Source organism: Anser anser (assembly GCF_964211835.1).
Source record: "Anser anser genome assembly, chromosome: 18".
NCBI classification, from domain to species: Eukaryota; Metazoa; Chordata; class Aves; order Anseriformes; family Anatidae; genus Anser; species Anser anser.
Genome location: NC_139739.1, coordinates 9,569,644 through 9,591,339, shown reverse-complemented (window position 1 = coordinate 9,591,339; position 21,696 = coordinate 9,569,644). Strand labels below are relative to the sequence as shown.

The 21,696-nt window shown below is 45.7% G+C and overlaps 2 protein-coding genes across 9 annotated transcripts in view; one reads left to right on the top strand and one right to left on the bottom strand.

Annotated features, from left to right (window-relative positions):
* The window catches only part of LOC310883384 (uncharacterized protein), a 137,459-nt gene that overhangs the window by 47,111 nt on the left and 68,652 nt on the right, over positions 1 to 21,696 (top strand). The window contains exons 3-4 of the mRNA XM_083803585.1: positions 2,863 to 3,024; positions 5,028 to 5,185. Coding sequence (XP_083659711.1) covers positions 2,952 to 3,024; positions 5,028 to 5,185 — 231 coding nt within the window. The 5' untranslated portion in view covers positions 2,863 to 2,951. The remainder of the gene's footprint in view (positions 1 to 2,862; positions 3,025 to 5,027; positions 5,186 to 21,696) is intronic.
* Positions 12,004 to 21,696, bottom strand: part of HIC2 (HIC ZBTB transcriptional repressor 2) — an 81,231-nt gene continuing 71,538 nt past the window's right edge. For all 8 annotated transcript variants that reach the window (XM_083803564.1, XM_083803565.1, XM_083803560.1 and 5 more), the window contains one exon: positions 12,004 to 21,355. In XM_083803564.1, the coding sequence (XP_083659690.1) occupies positions 19,607 to 21,319 (1,713 nt within the window). In that variant the 5' untranslated portion in view covers positions 21,320 to 21,355 and the 3' untranslated portion in view covers positions 12,004 to 19,606. The remainder of the gene's footprint in view (positions 21,356 to 21,696) is intronic.

The following is a 21,696-nucleotide window of genomic DNA, read 5'->3' as shown; positions in this document are numbered from 1 at the left end:
GCATTGAGAGTGCAGGGAGGAGCAGTTTCCTTATCTCTGTCTCCATGCTACCATGCACTCCTTCCCTGGAAAAGCTGGGATGGTGGTGTGGAGGCTGGGTAAGAAAGGCTGTATTTCGGGAAGGATACCAGGCTGCTGCTGTGTTACCCATTCCTACCCCTTCCAGATCTGTGGTTCTGAGTTATCTTACGTTGAGATAAGTGGAGGCTGTTTGTGCTTCTCAGGCTGTCTGCAGATTCAGGCAGACATCATGAGATTCCTTACACATGGTCTTTTATGTATTTAGCACCCTGCAGGCTTATGGACATGACGGTGGCTTATTTTTGCCTGTTTTAATTAATGTCAAGATTGTAATACAGAAGATCAGCAGAGCACTTCTTCATACTTGTCTTCTGATGCTGGCTTTGACATCTGTGGTGCTGCATCCTTGTTTCTCTGTCACTGCAAAATACAGTAAGCATTGGTACCACAGGCTTGGTCATGTAGGTTTGACCAGAACAGGAGCAACCAAACACTTGGGCTCCCCTGGGCGGTTGTTAGCTACAACTTTCACCCTGGCAGCTCCCTAAAACTGGAATCTGCTTCACCGACTGAAGCAAGTATTAGTGGGAAAAGGAAGTGTGGAGGCAAGAAAAGAGCAGGTTTTTCCATGTGGACCTGATTAGCCAATACATGCAAACACTTGGTGGGTAGGAATAAAGAGGATGAGGCCAGAGTCTTCTCAGTGATTTCTACCATAAGGGTGACTGAACACAGGAAGAGGTTGTCCAAAGAGGTTGCAGAAGCTCCATCCCTGGAGGTCTTCAAAGCCCAACTGGAGAGGTCCTGGGCAGCCTGGTGTAGTTGAGCTTGGCTTGAACAGGGGGGTTGGACAAACAATCTCCAGGGATGCCTCCAAACTTGTGATTCTGTAACTACATTGGCAAAATACTTGTTAAAGGGTAGTTTGGTAAGCTGCTTGGGAGGTGAAACCAACTTCAAAAATTCTCAGTAGGTCCCTGAAAATATCCCGGTTAACAACAACTCTCCACACTTCTTTTTTAGGGTATATTTTTCCAGGCTGTACTGGAGCATAGCCTGCAGACTAATTGATAATTTCAGAGAGGAAAGGGATGAGCTGCAGCACAGCAGAGACAATGGAAAGGGGAAATTTTTAAGCTAGCATTATTATTTAAGGCAATCTGTCATGTAACTGCACTTCAGTCCCTGCCCCCAAAGTGTGGGCCTGTGCCATCCTCTGCTGAGGTAGCAAGCTTGGCATTTGCCTGAAGGTATGAGAAGAGGATTGAGGAGGTCTAGATGAGCAGAACGGAGAGAGCCCGAGGCTCTTAGACAAGGAGAATGAAGGAGCAATGCGATAACATCATGAAGTAGTAAAGGGCTGGAGGGACAATACAAGTAATGCAAGGAGGATGGGTATAATTTGTTCTCCATATCCAGGGCATATAGGACAAAATGTCAAGGTTTTTAACTACAGCAAGACGTTAGGAAAAATCTTCCTAGCACTAAGGCTAATGAAGCCCTGGAATAAAGTGCAACAGTGGCTGTGGGGTCTACAAAGGCAGTTTTTAAAGCAGGGTATAAAAATTTCAGTCTCGGACTGCAGACTGAACTGTCCTGCCTTGGAGCAAGCAGAAGGTCCCTTTCTGTCCCCCATTTCTGTGACTCCCTGCACCAGTGGGAGTTAGCATGCAGGTGAGAGCTTGCACGTAGGAAGGAGCTCCTCTCACTCTCCCTCACTTATATTCTAACTCACAGGGGAAAGAAACAGAGATGCATTTTGCCCTGTGGTTTTCTTACCTCTGAACCTTCTAATGGCTGCTCACACCTGAAGTTCACAGAGTTCACGTTTCAAGCTCAGAGTTAGTCCTGGGTCCAGCTCCCATCCTTGCAGAGGTGCTCAGCACCAGGAGTGGCCTTTTTGGTATGCTGAATGCTGGTCCTTCTCCTTCAAAGTCAGTAGCCTTTCTAGAAGACCTGTGCAGAGTGGTTTAAAGCCTAGCATATCACGTAACTTGCTGCCAATATCAGCGTGTTTGAAAATGTCAGGTTACACATTAGGGTGGCTCCTTGACATGGAGCAATGCTTGAGGAGAGGGAGTGTGGTAGACAGGCAGGCAGCCTGCCTGGAGTGAGGAGAGGCAACCTTTCTTGTTAACTGATCATGTGGGAGGGGGAAAGAGTGCTGATAAAAATAATAAAAGATCTTAACCCAGAGAAATTTGGGCACCAGTTCATGTACAAGAAACATCTCTAATCTAGTGAAGGACTTATCGTCCTGGTCTGACACATCCACAGGGAATTCCCTACCAAATATGCCTTACTTCCCTCCTATTTTTGCTCCTACACCCCATCCTAGACCACAGATAACACTTCTAGGCATGCTGTGAGTAAGCACAGGGGACTGGATCCTACTGGTAAAGCAGGCAGTTGGGGAGATGACGCTGCGTGCTTTGAAATGTCTTCTCCAGAGCCTGCCTGGGTTCGAATCAGCGTTGGGAATTCATTGGCAGCTGAGCAGGGATTTTCAGGTTTTACTGGGGTCTAAGTGGGGAAACTGAAACCCCTGAGAAGTGTCCAAAACTGTCTGAGGCTCCAGGTTATAGTGCCTTTTCAGACCATCACCCATTCCTTCCTTCTGTGGAAGGCGCTGGCCTCAGCAGCCTCCTGCTTTTTTCACCCTTGCGCTTTAGAGGGGGCTTTTCAAGTGTGGGCTGGCATCGTGCTGCCGTGAGTCAAAAGCCCTGTAAAATGCTGAGAGAGCAGACTCTCCAGTCCTGGCATTTTGTTATATTCCAGCCCACAGCCATTCCCTTTCTGAGAAACCTAACCACTTTGTCTCCTTTATTCCCTCCCTCTCAGCTCCCTGGACACGGCTGCTGCCATGAGATGTCTTGGCCAAGGATTTTGAGCCAAGATATAAGGGAAATGGTTTAACCAGATGTGTGCCCATGCCTGTGACACTGAACTCCGAGATGCCGATCTGTAAAAAGCTTGTCATCTCCCCTGCCTCCCCGCAGCTAGGTGAGTATGGGTGGGACAGCAGCATATCCAGAAAAACACCTCTTTTCAAGGGGAAGGAGAGAAGGTTATAATTCGACTGTAAAATTTTGCTCCAGGCTGAAAGCTTGGCAAACAAAGGCTTAGCTTAGAAGTTTTTTAAAAGGAAACAACAACAACAACAAAAAGCATAAAATAAATCAGGGCAGTCGTTTTGGGTGGAGATGAGGGTATAGACCTTAAAGATCATTCTTTAGTGGGGGAGGAGAAGGAATAGCTCAAGACAGAGTTGTATTTGGCTCTCAGCCCTACTATAACTAAGCCTTTTAAAGCCAGGAGAATAAACTGCAGCATCTGAATACACGTCCAATCCCTGGCCTTTCCCTTCACCCATTTATCAGAAGAAAGTAAGGCCCTACCTACTCTTAAAAGCATAGTAGATACAGTTATGGTGACACTAGCTGAATTCTTCCAACTGCTACTTTCTGAATGTGGATTTCCCTATAACTTAAATTGTAAAAGCAAATAAAGCCACTGAGTTTCAGCTGGCCTAGAGCAGAAGAGGAGAATATGTTGCTTTCAGCATTACAGAGCTTCTCATGTCTCTCCTGCTCTGTGCTGTATCATGCTTGCCGCTCAGGATTGTGTCCTGCAGAAGCAGCCTCGCACTTGTAGCCCCTTGAAGCCCTTACATGGGCTGACTTCTGCTCAGTCCCAGGCTCACAAAGTTAAGGAAGAGGAAGGAGAGCTGGCTAGCTGCATAGCAGCAGAGACCATGAGCACAGAACATCCCTCTGGAGGAAGAACGTTTCTAACTATTATCTAATATGCACACCACACATGGTTGGCAGCATGGTTTGTACAGGCCTTGGGAACAAAGACAAGGCCCAGCCAGTTAGCAGTTCTTTTGTCTGTCCTCATCTCCAGACCCTGGGGCCTTGCAGCCTGTGCACCCACACATAATTACACTGCAGGCTCCCTCTGTATTGGGGGCACTGTGGGACTTTCCTCATGGTCTGGAGCCCCCACATGTCAAGTTAGGGAGGAAAACATAAGGCTGGTATTTTAGACAAACCTCTCAGCCCACTGAATTACCCATCAAATTGGATATAAGGAAAAAGCTTTTGCAGTAAGAGTGGATTAAGCACTATAACAGGTCACCCAGCAAGGCTGTGAAAGCTCCATCCTTGGAGATTTTCTGATCTTGATTGGATAAGGCGTAGAGCAACCTGACATAGATTTGCTAACTTTTGTTATTGCTTTGCACACTTTGAAACCAGCCAGCCCCTCGACTGCCTTGGGGAGTGCTTTGGCTATAGCAGGTACCAAGGTACAGAAGACTAAGTGACTGATCAAAGGCATGTAGATGTAAAAGACCCTTTCTGAAATTTTTTCTCTCACTCCATGGTTCATACATGTTCAATTCCATCAGCATAAGTGACACAGACAGTCCTGGTTTAGATGGGATTTTACCAAGTTCTGCCCAAAACAGAGTTCTGCCCTTTGTAGGGCAGCACAGCTTAAACTTTTCTGGCTTTTGTAACAGACTTCAGAGATTGCTTGCAAATCTTTTCGTATATGTTTGCAGATCCTTCCTTCAAGCACTCCTATGCTGTCTGAAGAACTTAGTGCTCTCCAGCAGCAGACAGGGTCAGGCTTTGCTTCATATTAAAAAAATGCACTTTAATTCTGTCATTTCTCCAAGCTTAATGAGGCAGGTGGAAGAAGCCACTAAAGAAGCATTTAGGACTAGGTCTATTTGTTAAGAAGACTTGGAGAAACTTTGCCTTGTGCTGCTGGCCAGGTAACATCACTGCAGTATTAAAAGATCTCTTACCTATGCTAGTACACTGCATAATTTGAGATGAGGTTGTCAAAGCATCACCTTTCTGAATGTCTCAGTAGAGTCAACTCTACTGAGAGGTGGAGGAAGACTCTTTCAGATACGTTGTTAAAGAAGAAGAAGCCTGGCCTTTTAGTCTGCTCTTACATTTCAGTGTTGACGCTTTCTCTGTTGTCATTTCTAGGGAAGACTGAAGCATGGAATCCGGACCATCTTCTAGCTCCCCAAGTGCAGCAAGAACATTTACGGACTGATCTTCTACAGCTTCTCTCAAGCACTGAAATTTCCAGGTGCATGCATTTTCAGGGCACAAGCAACCACAGGAAAGCTGCTTTTCAAAAGGTATGTCATCTCTTGTTTAGACTAAAAAAACTCAAAAGAAAAGAGAAAGGGAAAAAAAGAAATGAAAAAAATTGACCTTTGGCATCAAAACAAAGCGGGTCTTTCTATTCTGTAATCTTTTTTAACTGTGCCTCACGCAAAACAAACTGAAACTGTAACATTGAATTAAGAAAATATGGATGAAGGTAAAAGCAAGGTACTGGCATTGGAGATAAGGCTAAATCAGAGCCCAGCAGAAAGAAGATGGCAGGGGAGAAGTTTAACAAGTTCATTTTATGTGCCACTGTGTCATGCTTCCCTTTGTTGCTCAAGAATGTTGTCTCACTGGTTCCTAGGGTGTGAAAGGGCCATGTTGCTGGGAAGATGTGCCCCACAGACCACGCATCAGTCACTATTGGGCTGATGCTGACAGAAGGGTGATCCTTCTGAAAACTGTTGTTTTACTTGTATTGCAGTTGTGCTGTGGATCAGGAACTGATCAGGACTTTTTGATCAGAGGCCTTCTGTACTGCAGTAGTTTGAAGAACAGTACCGTGCAGGGCAAAAGTGTAATGAGAGTAGGTAGGCACTTGAACTCAATCAAGGGAAATTAATATGTCTCTGCAGAAAGTGTTCACAGTGTTCAAGAGGCTTGGAAAATATCCATCTTGTTAGGAGTTCAGGAGATTAACCTAAATGCTCTCTGAAATAATGGAGATCCCCCTCACCTTTGCTGCCTTCAAAGGAAAGAAAGAGGACAAGAGTGCTCGTAAACAGCGTTCTGTGTACACATATGAAGTAAAGCACAGGAGGAGCCTGACGGACCTTGTCAGGAAGGGTAGAGTGCACAGGGAGCGTGTGACAAGCTCTGGCACATATAGACCTATCCACTGCGATCAGTGGCTTGAAGCCAGGCTAGGTCAGAGTTTACACCAAGAATTGACATCTCTCCCACTGCCAGTATTTGTACACATCCTAAACTGCTATTGCACAACCTGGCGTGAGTGGCACGCTCTGCTCAGAAGCAACCTGAGACTGGAAGAGCAGGCTGCATCTGTCTTTTGGGCAGGACTGCAGTGTGCTGCTAGAGACATCCAAGCCTGCTTGCTTTCCTTCCCTTCCCTTCTTCCAGTTCCCACCCATGCCCCCAGCCCTGAAACAAAGACTCCCACTAGAAGCAAGGCAGGAGCTGTAGCAGCAGATTCCCTAGTTGCTGCCCAAATGTCGACTGCTGCTGCAGGCTGTGGCTTGTGTGATGACAGCACTGATTCAATTAGCTGATTTTTGAATCCTTCCTCATATGGCAGTAAGTCACTTGTGTGGACACTTAAACCAGTTAGAGTGACCAGGAACTGATCGAGTGTAAATCTGTTAAAGAAAAGGAGGTGGAACACTTCTTTCCTTCTCTTTTTCTGTCTGTTGCCTCTACCTAGATGCACAGCCAGGCAGCTTGGTTGCAGTGCTCAACAGCTTTGCCTTAGAAGTTGCTGTTAGCGCTTTCTGGGAAGACAGAGAAAAAGGTTGTTCTGCCCTTAGTGATCTCAAAGCCTGTTCTAGAGCAAATTCTTGTGTGCTCCAAGGCTGTTCGTTGTAACTGCCCCTTCAACCAATTCCAGCCTAAAGACATGTGAGAACTGACACTTTACAGGCCTTTACAGCAAAGGACCACACTTCACATGTAAAGGACTTGGAAAAGTCAAGGTATGACTCCTGTAACAGCTGTAGCTCAGACCTTTTTGCACACACATTATTTTTAGTTAATACAGATGGTGTTAACATTAATGCCTTAACCCTTAAGGAAGCCACTTAATTTCCAGCTTGATACAAGCAGGGAGCTGGCTAATTTGTAGTGTTTTGGGGAGAGAGCCAAGATGAGCAATGCCAGGGTGGTTTTTGTTGCTGGTGTTCCTGAATGGAGCACATCCGGGCCTGTGCTTCATCCCGGGCCTCCACCCATGGTCTGTCACCCCACCATCCTCTGCTTGTGCCGTGGGCTAGGTGCCTGCAATGGCAGGGCTACAGGTTACCCAGCTGCAGCTGCGTGTCGTGATACAGTCAACCAGGATGCCTTGGGGGGGACAGACTGGCAGCTTGTTAACCGAGTCACACAAGGCTGGTGGCATAAGAAGACACAGCTACCTTGGTCAGGAGTTCTGCATGAGTAAGATGCAGAAAAAAGTGACACCATCACCCATGCACCCGTCTGTTGTTACTGAAATGTGGATCTAGCAGGGAAAAGGCTGTGGCAGGCAGGCAAGAGAGGAAAAGGGAGGGGGGAGTTCAAACCCCATGGCCCAGAGAAAGAAAACCCTGCCTTCGTGCTTGCGTCAGTAGCCTGTCTGTGTGCTGACCCCAGGCTCACCTGAGCCTTGGCAAAGCTCCCCTTTGTTCTGTGTTGGCTTCAGAATCCAGAGTTATCCCGCAGCCACTTTGTGACCCGTTCCACCCAGACAGCCTGCCCATGATTGCTTCATAAAGCAAGACCCAGGAATCAAAAACAGGGCATGCTTCCTGAGCAGAGATGGAAAACAGCTGGGCTGGAAAAAAGGAGGGGTTTGCTGGCTGAGCAGTGGAAAATACAGATCAAGGCCTGGTTGTGCAATCTTCCCTGGCTGGCCTTTGGCTGCTGTTGTGGCAAGGGGACCAGCTGGAGTTGGCAGGAGGCTGGTGCCAGGCAGTAGGGTGGTGGGAGCCTCTGACGACAAGAAGGCTGGAAATTCAGATCTTAGTTCTGCATGTTTTAGACTTGAGTGAGAGGTGACAAGTGCCACGTGGTGATGCTGCCCTCTCCACTGCGCTGCAGTCAGATCTGTCCAGCTAGCCCAGATGGCATTTGAGTGGCCAAACCAGTTACAGTAAAGGCACACAGAGCTGTAAGGCTACAGAAAAGCGACCTGACTGGTGTGGAGCTTGATTCCTGGTGCTCATAAAGTGCTCACTAGGTGGCCACAGCAAGGGCTGTGGTTACGTACTCTGGCCAGGTTCCTGCATCTGAATCCTCCGTGCCCATCCTGGTGAGTGGGTGCACACCAAACAACGAAACAACGCACACACGTTCTGCAGGGAGGCTGACCAAAAAAACCGCAGAGCTAGCAACTATCACCACCCCCTGAAATCAAGGGAGGGCCTTGCCATGTTTTCCCTAGCCTTTACTGCTGGTTGCTTCAGGTTAGGCTTCTGGATGAGTTCTTGATTTGTGTTAAATTCAAACTCTCTAACCAAAAGTAAATGAGCCTGTAGCTTTAATGTGGCAGCTGAATTTGAAGCCAGGGAAGAGGGGTGTGGGGCTGTTTTTTTCTTTTTAAAATCTAATTATTGACTTCAAGAAGGAGGGGATGGACAAGAACAGAGATGGAGAGTTAGGCTTTTGCTTCAAAGCCAAATTATCCAAAAAAAAATCATTACGATCTCCTGCTGAGAGAGCCCTGCAACATCCCTCTTCTACCAGTGCTCCTCTCTGTAACTGAGCAAGAAACTAAGAGAAGGGGCAAAATGGTAAGAAGGCAGAAAGCAAAGGATGTGGGCAGGACCATCAATCACCTCCTTGGCTGACACATACCAGCTACATTGGCCTCTCTTCTTAGCACCTGGAACAGCAGAAAACAGTATGATGAATGTTTTTCGCTATATAGTATTGGAGCCATGGACGCGCTGTAATTGCAGGGAGATCGTGCTTTCTTAGAACTGGCTCAACCGACCGAGCTGAAACATATGGATTCAGACCTTGCTCTGCAGCAGTTTTCAATCGTGTTCATCAATAAGACACAGCACAGCTGCAGAGGAGAAAAAAAACCAAACTGCTACAGAGCCCATGAAGGGAAAGAATGAAGATGTGTTGTGATGACCTGGAGGAGGGAGGAAACTAGAACTGAGGCAAGAGCAGCGCCCAGAGGAGTGCAGTGGAAAGTGGTTTTGTCCCAGATTGCAAACTTGGGAGTATTTCTGGCTCTCTGTGCCAAGTTTTGGAATACATGTACCTCAAAGTGTGAGGTGGGATGGGTGTTGGCTTCAAATGCTGGAAGAACACAATCTTAAGGAAACCAATACCAAGAAGCAGCACTGTGACCAGAAGCAGGCCATGATGGGACACAAACTGTCCTGCAAAGAAGGATGAAAACAGCATTACATTTGCAGGCTAGGGACTAGACTTCAGAATGGATGCAACCATTGAATTATTGGAGTTTTAGGCAGTTTTCATCCTGCCATAAAGTATCCGGTGGTCCTGCGTGGGGAGCTGAAGACTATATATACACCAGATGAAAGGAGTGAGGGACCTACCAGCTCTGCTGGTACCAGTGGGAGCCCTTTCAGTTGGATTCTCAAGGTGCAGCTTAAGGGGTGCTGCTGGAGGCAACTCCCACTGTGCAAGAGGCCCAGCCCACGACTCTTACCCCAGCAGAAGAAAGCCTTTTCTTAGATACTTTTCACATGTCATGGTCTGAGAGTATATGTAATAGATTTTGAAAGAATTCCTCTCTCAGAAGAGAAGAAAATTAGAAAAATGACATGCTTAGGGTTTTGTTCCTATAACAAATTCTTTGTAGACAAAGAACAATGAGTTTTGCTAAGGCAAATGCATAATTTTAGCTATTGCAGACTTAAGCCAGGTCACACTACGCTTGGTACATAGCAGGCTTTGCACAAGTGCACGCAAAATCAATTTGTTTAAACCTGGGCAACTTTGTAATACATCCAAACAAACAAAACCCAGGCAGATACACAGAATTAATAGGTGGTAATAGCTTCAGCATTCTAAGAGCTGTTGAAAATTTGGCATTGCTTGCAGATAAAAAAACAGTGTTTCAGAGTTTATTTTCAATACAAAAGAGGATGAAGGCATATTTTAGAAACAATTTGCAAAATGAGGTGTTAGTCTTTTGGCTTATATTGACCTGAACTTATTCTTTATTAAAAAAAAATGTCCTTCCCTTTTAACTTCTTAGTATGATATCTGTCATCAGAATTCTTATGAAACAAACATTCTGCATCTGTGTCTACTCAGCAGGGTCAAAATTGGATTTCAACAGTGGCTGAAACAAAATTTCATTTAACAAAAAAAATGTAAGTTTTGTTCCCATAGAAGAGTTCCAATTCTGATGAAATTGTATTCCCTGCAAAAAAGCAAAAACCAAACCTATCGTTCAAAGGTTTTACTCAATGTCTGTGTACTCCTCAAGAAGGAGAAAGGCAGTGGAGAGAAAGCAAGTGTGGGTTTGGGAGAAAAGAAGTCCTACCAACCAATAAATGGGAGCAATGAAAGCGGAGGGATGAAAAGTACAAATTCCCAGGCATTCCAGACATATCTGGTATCCTTTACATCCTGCGCTGGGCACTTCGCTTGTACATATTTCAGTGTTCCACCACAGAGGCAGCTGCATTTCAGTTTTGAGTTATTATACAAAGAGTTTTGTATAGTTGTCACAGGATCTTATGAGATGAAAAGGAGCTGACCGCGGCAAAGAAAGTAAAATAGAACATGCAATCTATTAACTATGCTGGAAACCACTTATGCCACAAAGAAATGGGTGCCAGGAAGCAAAAACTTCCACAAGAAATTAGGGAGGGGAAAAAGGGGGAAGAAAAAAGAAAAAAAAAAAAAAGGAAAAAAAGTCACCGGTAGCTGGGAGAAGAGTACAGGCTCATTACCACATCTGAGCTGTTGAATAATAACCGCTGGTTTTCTGTAGCTCTTCATCTGTTTTTCTGTTCATTTTTGTCCTTCTGTTTAACCTTGCCGGGTAAAACACATCTCCAAGGACAAATAAAAATGATATTCCTACCAGTGCTGCTGACTTTGCAACCTGTCAGAAAACTGACTAAACTTGAAGCTCCTTCAGTCAGTCACTTTAAAATATAGTCAGCATTGTGCTTAAAAAGAAGAAGAGGAAGAACAAAATACAGGAATTCAACACCAGGATTACTCTGCTGAATATTAAGACGTTCCAACAGGCTCTGGGAGAAACAGCACAAATGTTGTGATGCGCAGTGTGACAAAGGGAAATGCTGCATAATATTAGGCTTGGTTTTTGCATTATGGTGCAGATACTTAATTTGTCTTCATTAAATATATATTATATCAAAGCATATTTAGATCCAGAAAGGTGGCCTGGGAACTAGAAAATGCTGTGAAAACATGGACCAAAGAAATGTTAATTAATTTCACTAGGTTCACACTTCACCTGTCCGAGGAAAAATGTCTGGTTTTTAGCATTTGAGAGGGTGAAATCTGAAGCAAGTGCTTTTGTCATTACTTATAGTCATCTTCCCTGGAAGCATTTCCATGGTTTATGTGCACCACATGTGGATGGAGAACCTTAATTTCTTTTAGGAAATTTTTCTGCTTCAGATGCTTCTCTGCTCCTTGGAGATGGGCCTACGGAGTTAGACGTGCAGCCCAAACAGGCTGAAGGCATCTGCAGATCAGGAGGTGCATCTACCATCTTCTGTCTCTGACAAAGACTGCTTTCAAACTGTCATTAGGACATGAGCAGAGCAAAGCAAGAGTGACTGTTCAGAAACAGCCTCAGGTTGCTCAGGGTGATGACAAGAAAGGTAAAATTAGGATACCACCGCTGTCCTTTGCCTGCACGTTTCCTGTATGCCAGCCTGGCCCGTGTTATTCATCCCTTCTTATATTCTAACAAGCAACACATTCTGGTTTATGAGCAGTAGGTGCATAAAATGAGAAGCTGTGTGGCTAGTTAGGCTGCGTATGTGTGGGGCAGTGGTGGTTCTTTGTGAAGCAACTGGTTCAAATCCCTGGGCAAGAACAAATGAGGGAGGAGAAAACGTGGACACAGTCAGCTGTAGGAACAAGGTGAACTCTAGAGCAAAAGATGTAATTTTTCAATCAAGCTTTTAATGAAAAGATCATAAAATAACAGTTTCTCATCACTGTACATTAAGACTGCAAATTTCTGAATGCTGAGATCATATTATAATTTCTGTATCTTTTTATATGACACTTGAGTTGAAGCCACAACTCTGTGTGGCTCTGACCTGAATTCAAGCTCTTGAAGGAAATGAACAGAACATTGCAGCAGGAATGTCGGCCTTTACCTTGCCCTGCCCTCTTCTCCCCCTCCCCAGGAAACATCCAGGGCACCTAGACTGACTGACAATTAAGGCTTAAAATTAAAAAGAGAGAGAGAGAGAGATGGAACATCCCCTTTTTAGTTGTATTTAAAGTATTAAAATAAAGTGGGGGAAAATATCCAGCCAGCCAAAACAAGGTCCTGTCCTCATTAGAAAAGTTATCCTCAGCCAGTTATCCTCAACTCTTGTGGAAGTTAGAGCAACAGTTGTCCAGGTGCTTCGATTGATAATTTGTGAACGAGAAAGTTTAAAAAACATCCCACTCTTCAGGAAAAGCAAGCACTATGAGGTGTGTCCCATAACTGCCAGCAAATTTTGTAGCACAAAGGATTGTTTTAAACCTTCCCTACAGCATCCCACGGGGTCTTCTCTGTTCAGAAAACACCGATCCGTTTGTCTCTATATTTTGAAGCCACTGGGCTTCAAGGAGAAGAGACAGCAGTGAGGTGGAACAGCTAAACAACAAATTAATTTCTCTCTCTAAATTTATGTTTCAGTATTTTTGAGTCATGTTAGTTAAAAGAAGGAAAGCAGAATAAATAGTTGTTACATTGTGGCACAGAGATGAACTAGGGCTGAAATGAAGAAGCCTTCCTAAGAGGTCCAGCTGGGAACTCTACAGCAGAGCTGGAACTGCCTCACAGAGGATCCTATAGCTTTTGCTTTTACAAGGAAAGTAGCAAATTTAGTGAGTGTCATGGGAAATCATCAAAGGTAAAATTGCTTTCTTCCCCTACCCTGAAAAAAATGCAAATACAAGGAGTGGAAAGGGGCTGAAAATTGACTGCTTGCCTCCTTATCTCCTGCACTAAAAAGAGGACAATAAGGTCCCATGGGACTTAAAATATTGCAAAAGCAGTTTCTAGCTACTGAAAGCAACCTCCAAATTTTGTTTTTCAAGAATGTGACCAGTTCTGGAGTGAAAGAGTAAGCCTGTGGAAAAAAAAGGGAGTTACAGTAAATGAAGAGACTTTGTTGATGTTGAGAAAATCATTAAGTTTAAACAAAAACAACAACAACAAGAAAAAATGCTAGAAGACCAATTAAATATTCCAGGATCACAGGTCAGAGCTCATTTAGAATTTAAACTCCTGCTTAAATAAGTGTTTAATCAAACATGCCATCTCAGTGATGAGCATTTCTGCTGGCTAGAGAGAGCTAGATGTTTACCATTTAGCTCCTCAAACCCATTTAAACTGTAGGGAGGATTTTTTTGCTTTGTTTTTGATTTACTTTTCCCTTAACTCCAGTACAGCTGATTGGAAAGGCTTCTGGATTCGGCATATACCCGGCAATCAACAAACATCCCTTTCTTCATGCTAATTTTTAAGGTCATTGCAGGTCCATAACTGCTAACTCTAGCAATACTGGAATGAGAGGCTTTGTAAAGTACAGCTTTTCCCAGGGACTCTTACCACCTCACGTGGTAGGGAATCTGATGCTTCAGTATTGTTTGCGAGGCCCGTCACAAAATGGCACAAATGCTGCTGAGTTTGGCACGAAGCTTCCTCTAGCTACCTTGGGCATCGCCTCCCCACCTTTGAGATCCTTATTGCTTCTACAGTAAACAGTAAAAGGAGGAAGAGAGGGGGTTTGGTAAAGGAGCTTTGTCCTGACCTTCAGGACGTAGACTCCCCTCAGTCACAAGTTGCAATCGGAAGCACACACCTGTTCCTCTGATAACTTTTACATTCTCTGAATTTTGCCAGCATTTACCCCAGAATTCATTTTGTTTGACTGAGTGCGCTGGATGTTTCCCTGGTCAAGACCCATATTCCTGCTTTTCGGAACTGAAGCGACACGGTAAAATACTGCTAACCCAGACTTTGAACCTGCACTGCTTGAAAACAATGCTTTCCACACACACGAGAGAGAGGAAAAAAAAAAACAAAACAGGAATCTTAAAAGAGTGACACTGTAACTGGAAACATTTAAATACAGCAAAACATAAATTCCTCTTCTATGCAAAGCTACAAAAGTCCAGTCTTTGTATTGTCTTCACAGGTTATGGTTTATGGCTATGCTGAGAGTCTCTGAGATTCTTTTTTTTTTTTTAATATATTTTTTTCATTTTTTTGAAATCCTGTAGAGAAGACCCTGCGGACACATCTTTGTGTTTGCAACTTTCTGAATTACATTGCAAAACTGTGCATACAGAATCTGAGAAATAAATACATTCATTACTGCACATACATATTGATACAAAAACAACACTGTCAAATAGTGTTTGCACCATCTTTGTTAGATATTAAGACCAGGCAAAATTAATATTTCATTTTCCATCAGCCCCCCCCCTCAAATGTTTGAGGTGGCTTTGGTGTAGAAGGTAAAAGCTACAAAGGGTCAAGACTAATGATGGGGAATTTAAAAAAAAAAAAAAATCCTTTTTTTTTTGGCTTCAGCGGTAGTTTAGCAAACCATCTTCATTGGTCATCTTTAGACTGTTCTAACATGCAAATCAAGCTTAGGTTTCACCTAGAAAGCCTTGCGGGTTTTGGTCGGTCTCTTTGCGCATGACTGTAAGGTCTGGAGTGAATCCATCCAGCTGTTCAACTAAAAGGTGGCTCGGACAGTCCGAACAGTGTAGCGCAGGCCCCAGCACAGCTCTGGACAGAAGCAGGAGGCTACGTGCCTGCGCTCTCGCCCTCACCCCAGACCCTTAAAGCTACCCAAGTCACCACCTCATCCTCGCGTGGACGTCGGCTGCCTCTGCGCAGCCCCTGCCCGGCGCGGCGGGGCGGTTCAGAGTTGTGCGTACTCTGCCACGTCAGCAGCCACAGAGCCTCACAGAAGCTGCGTGCCAATAGCTCTTTGGTGTCTTCTGTGGTCTCTGTGGCTCCTGCTAACTCCCCTAGATGCACAGAGCTGGGCTTTTTTTTTTTTTTTTGCCAGGTATTTGGTTTTGGACATTTAGCAGTAAGGACCGGAAAACAGTTCAGCCCAGCTCACCCATGACTAGCGTTAAGGAGATGTGCTGGGTACAGCGGCTCCCACCATCTTCTGCCAACACCCTTCTCTGATCTCCAGAGCTTCTTGCATCTCTCTCTACCCTCTGTTTACCCACTCATACTCCTCTGAGGAAGAGCTCAGCTGGTTTAGGCCAAATACCAATATTTGCCTCTCTGTTGCACCTGCAGACTGAGGGCCTGGGCAGCCCCCACTGCGGTGGCCAGCGGCACAGCTTCGCATTGTGGCCCTAGCCCAAAGCACCTCCTGCTTGCCCAGACGGAGACACTCCCAGGAGTGCCTCCGCACTACTGCCTGGGTCTCTTCTGTGATGCCCCTCTAGGGTTGAAGACAAAATCCTAAATCTCCGTGCCATATTTCTGATCGCCCTCCCCGAGCAGTGCTGGAATGCAGGCTGTGTCGCAGGTTTCCCCTCTCGGTTTGGGGAATGCTGCAATAGCCTTCAGACAAACCAATGGAAAAAGCAAAGATTAATTTTGACTGGCCCCTAGATCTGTTGAGGTCTGAAACTGTAAAAGTTTATGTAAACAATGAGATAAATATATTAGTACTTTTCTGAGCCAAGTGAGGTTCCATACTCATTCAAATGTGCTTTGGTTTAAAAAATAGTTTTGTGAATTTGGGTATGAGCTTCTTTATTTTTTATACAACTTTTGCTATTTTATCTTTTTTTTTTTCCTGTTATTCCGAAAACATTCTGGAACTAAGTGACTAAAGCATATACTTAAGCTGCCAGGCCTCTTTTTTTCTTTTTTTTTTCTTTTTTTGTTGTTTTTAAATTGTTTTATTCCTCTTGAGGCTCTTTGTGTATTTCAAAAAAAATTTAAAATAAAATTAAAAAAAAAATGCAACTCCCTCCCCCCCACCCTAAAACTCTTAAAATCTTAAATATGAAACTAGTGTTTTGCTTTCTCATTAAAATACAGAAAAATGTTTGATACAATACTATGTCGTACAAATGCAGTTGAGTGTTCAGGCCCCAAGCAGGCCTTAAACAGTCCCTGAAGTTTTGAGTATTATTAGTTATTCATTATTACTGTCACAATTTGGAAAATGTTGTTTATACTCAATCTATGGAACACAACTTTACACAGCTACTTGAAAAAAAAGAACAAAATTTCCTTTTGTACAATACTCTCGCTGTACACAGACTTTATGTCGTATTGTTTAAGTGCTGGGGGAGGGGGATAAAGTTTTAAAAAACGCTCCAGAAAAAAAAAAAAAAAAGAAAGAAAGTAAAATTCAAATAGCATTGGGTCCTGAATCTTCACAATGATTCTCAAGGCTTAAAAAAAACAAATGAAGTGGGGGCCTAGGGGGGTGGAGGGGTTAGGAGAGGCTGCATTACCCATACACATGCTGTAAAAATGGAATTAACCGAGGGGAGCAGGTTGTGGCCCACCGCGGGTCCGGCTGTGCTTCCCCTTGGCTGCTCGGGCCCAGGCAGCCGCAGCTCCGGCTGCTCCCAGGGGGGCTCTGCTCAGGCGCCCGCCCGCTGTCCCCAGCGCCAGAGCCACCGCAGGGCAACAAGTCAAGGGGGGCAGTGGCAGCCGAAAGCCACAGCGGGGGGCAGAGCTCAGCGCCAGCTGCGCAGTGCTCACCAAAACAGCTAAAAATCGTTCCGGCAAGCTGGGCTCCACTGGTCCGGAGCCAGGCAAGGGGAGCTGTGCTCGGGAGGCAGCCTGGGATCCAGCTCAGCTTGCGGGCTGCTGGAGGGAAGGGAAAGGCAGGGCCAAAGTGCCTAGGAACTAATCTTGCATGGCTGTCCCTGAGCCCTGCTGAGACTTGCTCCGAGAAAAAGGAAGATGGCAAGGCTTTCCCTGTCTAAGCCCGAGACGACTCCGGGGACGTTCTCAGGGGGTTGGCAGGGAATCGAGGGGAGAAGAATTCAATATATATTCAAAACGTGGAAGTGCTAAAGACACTAAAAACCCACCTAACCCCACAAAAGAAAACAGTGCATCTCAGCACAATGAGAAAAAAGAAGGCCAAGCTCCCCTCATGCCCCCAGCTCGCAGCGGGGCCGGAGCAGGCAGACAATGGCACGAGCAGAAGCACAGCGGAGCGGGCAGGAGAGGGGCGAGCGTGTTCCCTGTAACGTGACACCAGGCCAAGGCGCAGTTTGGTTCTCTATTGCTTGGAGCCTGGATTCCAGTTTCCTCAGTTCATTCAATTGACCCAAAAACTTCTTTTGGACTAGTCTACCTTAAAAAACAAAACAAAACAAAACAAAACAAAAAAACAGAAAATGAAGCTTATATTTCTTTGTTTTAGTTAAACATGCTCACTTTTTCCTTTTTTTTTCTTTTTTCTTTTTTGGTCAAAACTTAAAAAAATTGGTTTTGTTTTTTGTTTTTTAAAAAAGACAAAATGTGAGGTTTGGTAAACCCTACGCATAGAGACTATACTGGTTTGAGCAGAAAAAAAATATGAAAAAAACACAAGTGTAAACCTTACTCAATTCAGAAGGGATGATTCTACTGGCTGTGAATTTTTACCACCACAGTCACGGGAGGCTTGAAATAAGCCATAGCTTTCCACAAGGTCACGCCAACAAAGTCAAGGGGGCCAAGAATCGGTGGGCTACGTTCTCTGTCTTCTCTCCTAAACCAATAGCAGCTGTTGGCTGTGATGTCTTATGCAGATGTTGCAAGAACATTTTGTTTCTTTTTCTTTTCATTTTTCTTTCTTTTTGTGTGCGTGTGTTAAATTGTCTAAAAGGGAGGATATGAAACACTTTGGTTTGCTTTTTCCTCCTCTCCCCCACCTTATTGCACTCTGGATTCTAGTAAATTATAGGCTGCTATGCCCTCACCCTCTGTCCTGCCAGGTGTTTGCAGACTGACCCAGATGTGCTGGGGGAGTGGAAGATGAGGGGGACATTTTCCTCTCCCCAAAGTATCCAGAGTCAATAAACAAAGCTGGAAAGGGCCCAGAAAGCTCAGAGAAGTTTTCTTCTTTTATCTAAAAGTTACTACAACCAGCCAAGAGACTGCCAGCAAGCCAATCCAAGCAGCCAGCACAGCTTCTGGAGCTGCATATTTTTTGCTTTGTCTTTGGCCAAGCTTTGCGTTAACATTTCTCTATCTGACTTTCGATGGAAGGACAGGGTGGTAAAAATCCCTTAACTTTAATTTAGCTTCTACTTTTATACATTTAATTACTTACAATAAGAGAAAAAAATGCCTAATCTTTCACTAACCATCTTATTGTTCTCATGAATTCAAGAGGTAGCAAAGGTAACAAGTCTGTCCACACAGACTCGCTCTTTAGTGAGGGAGGAAAGCTAAAAACATACACACACACAAAAAATAAAATAAAAAATAATAAAAAAGTACCTAAGGAACTTGTAGCAAGTCCAGCCTACATCAAACCCCCTCCCCACCCACCCACCCTAGAATTAACCTCAGACCTTCCAGTTCAAACATTCACATAAACGTTACAATGGTTTTTCCTTTAATAAAACAAGTACCTCTAAGCAAAGAATATTCATACGAAACTACTAGAAAAGTAAAGACGACCCCCTGCTCACTGAAGGAAATTCCCAGGGCATCCAGTCCCTGTTCAGTCATGGGTAAGGCAGAAGAGGTTTGTGTGTTTTGTGGGAAAAGGTGGCATGTGGTTATGCGTGCCAGGGATAAAGATCAAAACGAAAGGAGGGAGGGACGGTGAGGGAAGCATCACCATTTCTTGAAGTGAAGCACCCTGGCGGTGCACGCCTCGGTAGGCTGCTCTCCCCACCACGGGCAGCCCATGGGGACAGCTGGTGGGTCCCACCACTGCTGTGGCTTTCCCACCGTATCCGAAGGGGCTGCCGACCCTGTGAGATGGTCCACAGACACAGCTGCCGTGCTCGTGAGGGCAATGCTGTGTTATTCACAGCCGCTCAGACCGCTGAAAAGATGTACTTTTTTTCTTTAATGGCAAGAAATGCCCCTACTGAGTTGGATGTGAAAAGAGGACGTGAGTAGGGTAACAGCAACACAAAGGAACGAGGCAGGGAGGAGGCAGCCAGTGGAGGTCAAAAGTTCCCCCACAGTCCTCCTTCCCGCTGCAGGTAATCAATATGGCAAAGAAGTCAACATGCTCAAAAAGAAGTGGCATTTCTTGCCAGATCACCAAGATTTGGAGGGAGAGTTGGACTAAATGCATCAGCTTGGCTGTGGACCTTTCTTTTTTTAAAAAAAGGGAAAAAAGGAACTTTTTTTTTTTTTAAATGTTAAAGCTACATTTGTTTAGGCCTCCCATGACTGAACAGAGTGTGGGGAGCTGCCCCCTTTTTTGTTTTTTTTTTTTCTTTTTTCTTTTTTTTTAAGCAGCAAGTCTACAGAAAGGTAAATCACTGCGGATGGGCTCGAAGCTCATTCTGGAGTCTTTGGCTTATGTGGGAGAGGTATGCATTCGCAGGTGGCTGATCAGATTGCGCTGCTGGGTGAATTTCCCACCACACAGTTGACATTCGTAAGGTTTTTCTCCTGAGTGGACACGCATATGCTCTGTCAGTCGGTACTGCCGGGTAAAGCGCATCCCGCATTCCTCGCAAGCAAAGGGCTTGAGCCCCAAGTGGCTGCGCATGTGCCGTGTCATGGTGCCCCGCTGCGTGAACATCTTGCCGCAGATGTTGCAAGGGAAGGGCCGTGTCAGCCAGTGAGTCTTCTCATGCTGTCGCAGCGTAGCTGGATCCTTGTAGCTCTTCTCACACACCGAACACTTGAAGGGCCGGGACTCCGCGGCGTAGGACTGGTTGGGGTTGGACAAATCCTCAGCTTCATCCTTGCTGCCGTACGTACCTTCCTCCTTGATGTAAAGGTCTTCCTCGGTGTGCGTCTCCACGTGGGCGTTCAGCTGCTCGGAGCTGGGGAAGCCTTTGCCACAGGGGATGCAGACATACAGGTTGTCACCGTAGGCCACTGGCTCAAACCCCTCCTGCCGGTAGACGTAGTTGGCACTGGTGTGCCCGCCGCTCTCGCTCTCACTCTGGCCGCTGTCATCGCTGTTCTCCTTCCCGTTTTCCACCTCCTCCTTACACGCGTAGGGCAGGTCTGCGCCATAGGCGCCGGCCAAGCTCCGCTCCACAGATTTGGACAAGGGCCCCAGCAGGATACCGTTGGGCAGCCCTTCGCCCTCGTCCCTGTCTTTGCTCCCCTCCTTTCGGTCAAAGGCGCTGTCTTTCTTGATCCACTCCTTCTTGCGGGACGAGTGCCGGAGGCCCTTGCGCTGGCTGCCCTCCGTCAGCGAGTGGTGGCACTCCTCGCTCAGATCCATCTCCATGGGGTCGCTGCTGTCCGCCATGCTGTGAGGGGCTCCGACTCCGGACTCGTCGAATGATGAGGCACTGTTGGCTGCGGGGGCTGAGGCAGATTGGGGAGAGCCATGCTGGCTTTCGCTGTGCTGCGTGTCATCATGGGAGGCTGCAACAGGGAGCGACGGGCTTTTTTTGGACAGATCGAGGCCTAGCTCCTGGTCGCCGGTGCTCCCGTTTGCACTGCCGCCCCCACCGCCGTTCTTACTGGCTCCCCTGCTTAAGGAGTGACAGTTCTCTTGGTTGGAGCTGCTGATGAAGACCTCGTCATCGGAGAGCTTTCCCTTTGACAGCTCCTTTGAGTGCGAGCCCTTCATCCCCTCATTTGACCCTGAATAGCGAGCTTGGATGACCGAAGCGGTGGAAAGTCTCTGACTCCTGGCAGATCTCCCGACCCCAAGGCCACCGGCCTTGCCAGCAAAGGACTTGCTGTTCCGCTTCAGCTTCTTTCTGCAGAGAGCTGCCAGGTCGTGCAGTTGGAGGTAGCTTGCTGCGGTGAGGAGAGCATTAAAGTTCTGTTCACCGGGCTGGTCAGTCGTTAAGAGCTTACCAGTATAAATAAAGTCCAAGATCTGACGGAACACGGTGGGGTTCACCATGTCCGTGTCTAAGTTAATCAGGTTGTCATGCAGGACAAGGGATTTGAAATACATGCTGCTGGCTGCCAGGATGTTCTTATGGGCACGAAACAGGGCATTTTCTACCACAATGATCACATCACAGAGGAAACCTTTGGCTCGTTGCTGGTTCAGCTGCAGTAGCAGTTGTTTGGCATGATTTGGCAGTTCCATCTCCACCTTCTCTTCCTTTCACCTTCACTTTACCACCTGCAAAACAGGAGGACGAGAAGTGTGAACCTGCTGTTTCCACTTGAACAAGTCGACATTTAATAAACTGGCTTAACACGGTGCAGGCTGTGTTCGGCTTGACACTGACTAGGGAGGCCTGGGTACGATCCAGCCTTGCAAGCTGTGATCCTGCTTGGAGTACAGAGAAGTGGTTCTCATGCGAAGATTTCAAGTCTCAAAAACCAGATTTGCGAGTATCTTTTTACAAAAGAAATCATCATTGGCTGGAATTAGTATTCAAAAGATACCAGCGAGAAAACAATAGTTAGGTAGAGAGGAAAGCTGTTTCCCTTCCCTGGTGCAAATCTGAAGGGTGAATG